General features: G+C 33.4%; 1 protein-coding gene across 1 annotated transcript; it reads left to right on the forward strand.

The window, feature by feature from the left end:
- The first annotated feature begins 356 nt into the window (after nt 1-356).
- On the forward strand, nt 357-4,822 carry LOC120781798. The gene is made up of 8 exons (XM_040114020.1): nt 357-390; nt 591-772; nt 863-1,075; nt 1,139-1,295; nt 1,371-1,457; nt 4,005-4,205; nt 4,256-4,394; nt 4,819-4,822. The coding sequence occupies exons 1-8, from the start codon at nt 357-359 to the stop codon at nt 4,820-4,822; spliced, it is 1,017 nt and encodes a 338-aa protein (XP_039969954.1).
- Nucleotides 4,823-5,043: the final 221 nt, after the last annotated feature.

Consider the following 5,043-nt stretch of genomic DNA (forward strand, 5'->3'; position numbering starts at 1 on the left):
CCTATCGAAGAGAAATATGTATTTCCTAATACCACTTTTACACCATCTTTTTAACACATTTTCCCATTAACCACTGATTTGCACATTTCACTTTCAATTCCACAACTTTCAAATTTAATATACAATTTTGGTTTTACTAATATAACCAAAACTGTATATAAATGCAATATAATAAAAAACATAATAACAAATATAAAACATCATAAAAAATATACAGTATTGTTCATATGTTAAGCAACAAACTCCAAATGCAATATGTTGAACGACATTTTAACAATACTGTATATTTTTATGATGTTAACCTAATATAATTAATAAAATATAATATAATAATAATATAATTATTATATATACAAATGAGTAACATATTCGAGACGCAAGATGAAGGTGGTAAGTTAAAAGGAAAATACTCATCGAAATAAGTATAAATATATTAAAAATTATTAATTTTTTAGTAGCGATTCCAATCGTTGAGAGGATTGAGCGGCGCCAATATTCAGTGGGAATATCAAGAACGCAACAAAACTCAGGTCATTTTTAACATAAAGCTTCTAATAAAATATACTATATATTAACTTTTTAAATTTAAGATATACTTGAAGCGTTAAAAACGATCATTGCGGGCCAAAAGAATATTCAGGAAAGGCTGGAAAAATTGGAGGAAAATATATGTATAACTTTGCAGAGCCAAAAAACGCTTAGTGAAGGCCAATCGTCACTGGTTCACAACCAAACTGCAATATTTGAAAAACTGAATGAGATGGAGTCGAAAGTAAGTGTTTTACAATATTGTACGTACACTCAGTAATAAAAGTAAATCTAAGACTTTATTTATATCTTTTCGTCTAAATTTATTTCTTAGATTGTCGAAAAGGCTGAGGTTTTGGCGCAAAATAAGTCAATCAGAGAATGCAAAGTTCTCTTAAAACGAGTTGAGCAGTCAGTGTGCCGCATGACCGGCGAAGTGACTGATAAGGAGCTGGACGACGTCGCTAGCACTTTTCCGATGGAGTCGCAAGCAACAGTTGCGGAAGTGGAAGATAGACTGCAAAGCCAAGACTATGCCCAAGCAATGGTAACCTAAAAAATAAAATATAATAAGTTTACTACTAGTTACAATACTTTTACTTCTTTTAAGACTGCATTCCTCCACAAACTTAAAGGCGCCAGTGATAATGTGGCTGACGTAATACCTAAGGTTTTCTCAGATGAGCTCATGGAAGGTTATAATTGGGATGGCAGATGGAGCAAGAAATCCCTATGCAAGTTGGCGCTGGTTGATACCATTTTAAGAAGTACATACATATACATAATTGCAACTTAATGTTTACTTAAAATGTTTACTAATATATATTTTTCTCTTAATTTAGATGTGTTTCAACAACAAGGATGTAGGAGTTTTGAGCAAAATATAAAGCGGTCAATACTGCTCAGCCATCACAGGTTAAAGCAGCGTAGTTATTTAAAAAAAGGAAACAATAATTACATTTAAAAACTAAACAAATTAAAACCAAAAAATGAAGCTTTAATTTTATATCAATTTGTTTTTACTTTTTGTAGAATTTTTTTATAACATGAATTAATGAATATTGTATGAATTAAAATGAATTTTTTCTAAATAAAATAAATTACAATAAATTAATAAATACATAATTTTTACATGTGCTTACATCATATATGACTGTCACAACTGCATGATTTTTACATCATATGTGATAGACACACATGCATGATGTTGACATCAAGCATAACAGGCATTCATGACAGAGATTTATATCACTAATGACACAAATTTTTATTCTAAACATCGTTGGAGTGAGCAGTGTAGCTATATGTTGTTCGGGTTGTTAAACCCAGTAAGTAAGAAAGAAATGCAATATCACATGTATACAAAAGTTTTTGTCAACTTTTTCATATTGCCCTTAAAAATGTGATAGAAACTTGCACTGAGCCAGTGACAGAAAATTGTGTCACTAGTGAATGTCATATGATTGATCATTTGATTATCATCGTTCTTGTAGGGAATATATAAATACATAGATGTAAATTTTTTTCTGTATGTAATTAGGGTACGAAGAAGCACCTGCCACGGAGAAGGTGCTGCATTCGCTGTTGTGCTTCCAGACAGAAGACGATTTTCGAGTTTCCAAAAAAAGAAGATGTTCGACAGAGTTGGGCAAAGGCTTGCAACTTAGTTGTGTCGCCTTCCGATACCCTTTTTATTTGCCGAAATCATTTTGAGTCGCAGTTTGTCACTAGATACAAACTTTTGCCTGGAGATTTTCCATGTTTACGATTAGAGCCAGCACTAAGTCGTAGCTCATCTAGTGCTGACTCTAATGGGGTGTGCCCACCCATCACAGCGACTTATGAACGTCCTAAAGTAGCTATAGGAGTAGAAGAGGACGACATAACATTGAAAGAGTTTGAACAATATTCCATATTAGAGGAAAGTAGATTAAGATTAGGACCCCAAAATAACGACGTAGGCTCTGCTTTAGACAGTCGCGAACGATTTGCTCGATCGGCACGGTATTACCAAAGTAATGCGCTTAGATTAAATAAAATGATCGAAGTGTTAGAGGGGGTGATTAAAGATTTAGAAAAAAATATGAAGACCTAGAAAAACGTGCAATAGTTGCGGATGTAACTTCATGCTCTGACGCTATAACATTCGCTAGGATGATCGCCACCAAGCGCATTGTTTTTAGTGACAATGAAAGGACATTGGCACAAAACATTAATTATATGTCCACTAAATCATATAGTTTCATGCGTGACGATTTAGGTTTTGCTTTACCAAGCACGAGTTCTCATTTGCGTTGGCGCCCCATTAGGTATGTTGTCCCTGATATCGATGCCAATGTCTTGGGAAATTTAGAAAAAATTTCTAAAAAAATGTCCGTTTTAGAACGAAATTGCGTTTTGTTATTCGATGAAATATCAAAAAAGTCCGACCTAACTTATAATACAGTTCGGGATGTTATTAACGGGTTTGTGGATCATGGGGATGGCCAACGTGATATGATTATATGTAGTAAGTGTTGTTTTTTTATGGTAAAAGGGTTATGTTCCAATTGGAAATATGTATTTTCATACTAAATTTCCAAGACGGGACTTGCTCCGTCTGAAATGAAAGAAATTTTGAGCAAAAACATCGCATCACTAAAGTCAATAGATCTTAACGTAAAGGCTTTAGTCTGCGATCAAGGGCCTTCAAATTCTTCACTTTTCAATTTGTTAAAAATTACTGAAGAAAACCCCTTTTATATGCACGAAGGTTTAAAAATATATTGTTTATATGACTATTGCCACCTTATTAAGTCCGTCCGTAATACATTTATGAAATATGATATTTCAACTCCAAATGGCATAGCCAGCTTCAAAGTTATAAAAAAACTTTACTCTATCGATCAGAGCAATATGCATTTTAAAATATGCCCAAAACTTACAGAGGCCCACGTTTATCCCAGCGTGTTTGAAAAAATGTCCGTGAAACGTGCAACTCAAGTTCTGAGCAATTCGGTTGCTGCTGGCATTGAAATGGCATATAGCCAAAGTCTATTCGGCTCCAACGAATAGGTATTAAAATGTGCACAGCCTACCCAGTTATTTATTAAAAAATGAATGATATTTTCGATGATCTAGACTGTAAGAATTTTGTTTCTAAAAATCCGCTGAATCCGTTATTGAAGAATGACTCCGAGAAGGTCCAACGCCTCTATGATTACATAAAATATTTTAAAACAATCAAGCTTCCAGTCTCTAGTCAGGTTAAGTGTATAGGTGGGTTTTGTTCCACAATAAGTGGAATGATTCAGTTGAGCGAAGAGCTATTTAGGGATCAAGAGGAATTGATGTATATATTCCTTGGGAAAATGAATCCAGATGCGTTGGAGAATTTTTTTTATAGAGTTCGTGCAAGCCAGGGTATCAATACTCATCCCTCTGCCCATGAGATACTGTATATTGTAGGTAGATTAATTTCGATGAAAATTTTAAAGATAAGGGGGCTAATTGTGAGGATGATGACGACATAAATTTAGATTGGAACCTAGGCCCCGAAGATCGTCATCTAGATATACAGGGAAACGAACAGGAATCTGAGCAATTCGACCTGGAATCTTTCACTATTCCAGATGAAAATTTTGTTGAAGAAGACGACAAAGCTGACGTCCAGATCAAGCGTTATTACACTGGCTATGGTATTTACCAAAAATTTTGTGTAAAATCCATTGCGAAAAATGCACCAAAGCAATGACGAAGACACAAAGCGATTTAACGCTGTATTCGGAGGCCCTAATCAGAGCTAAAAACTATAAGGATGACGGCGACTTAAGGCTAGTCAATCCTAGTGATAGGGTCTTCGAAGAGTGTCGACTGCAGATGATGTGGTACGTCAAGCTCTTTAACAAATATGCTCACTATGTAAATGTTCGTAGTCTGATGTTGTCCGCCATAAAACAAAAAACGGAAAATGTTTTTCCTCTATGGTTTGATAAAACCAATGCATGTTTCGCCCATAAAATGAAAGTATTAGAGTATTTAGTGACTGTTCTGTTATTCAAAAATTCAAAATGGTTTGAAAAGCAATAAATAAATACTGAACGACATCGGAAGCGCGATGCTAAAATAAAAAAACTTAAGTAAGTTGCAGGCCAGAATGCTTTGATTAAGAGCATCTTACTTTCGGGTTAGTAATGAATTAATAAAATAAATATTTACATTTTATAATTTTTTGCATTCTATCATTTTCTGGTTTTTTTATTTTCAGGTTTTTTTTCTACTTTCAGTTTTCTTTTATTATTATATTTTCAGGTAAATTTTTTTTTTCAATAGCATGCCAACTGAGCCTAGCTTTTTTAAACACAAATATTTCACTTAATCTAGATGGATTAAATTGTGTTTAAAAAAGCAGGAGAAATTAAATGACTTATTTTAATCAATAAGACGTGAGAGAAATTTTCATTTCATATGGACAATTTTGTAATTCGGCATTATTTATTTTTTTAAACATTTTATTAAAATTTTGAAATTGTTAAG

This window comes from Bactrocera tryoni, unplaced genomic scaffold (genome assembly GCF_016617805.1).
Source record: "Bactrocera tryoni isolate S06 unplaced genomic scaffold, CSIRO_BtryS06_freeze2 scaffold_7, whole genome shotgun sequence".
Lineage (NCBI taxonomy): Eukaryota > Metazoa > Arthropoda > Insecta > Diptera > Tephritidae > Bactrocera > Bactrocera tryoni.

Coding starts and splice junctions, on each gene's coding strand:
- LOC120781798 (XM_040114020.1), top strand. CDS start 357: ATGAGTAACATATTCGAGACGCAAGATGAAGGTG. Junction 773..862: donor TGAATGAGATGGAGTCGAAA/GTAAGTGTTTTA, acceptor TTTATTTCTTAG/ATTGTCGAAAAGGCTGAGGT. Junction 1,076..1,138: donor AAGACTATGCCCAAGCAATG/GTAACCTAAAAA, acceptor ACTTCTTTTAAG/ACTGCATTCCTCCACAAACT.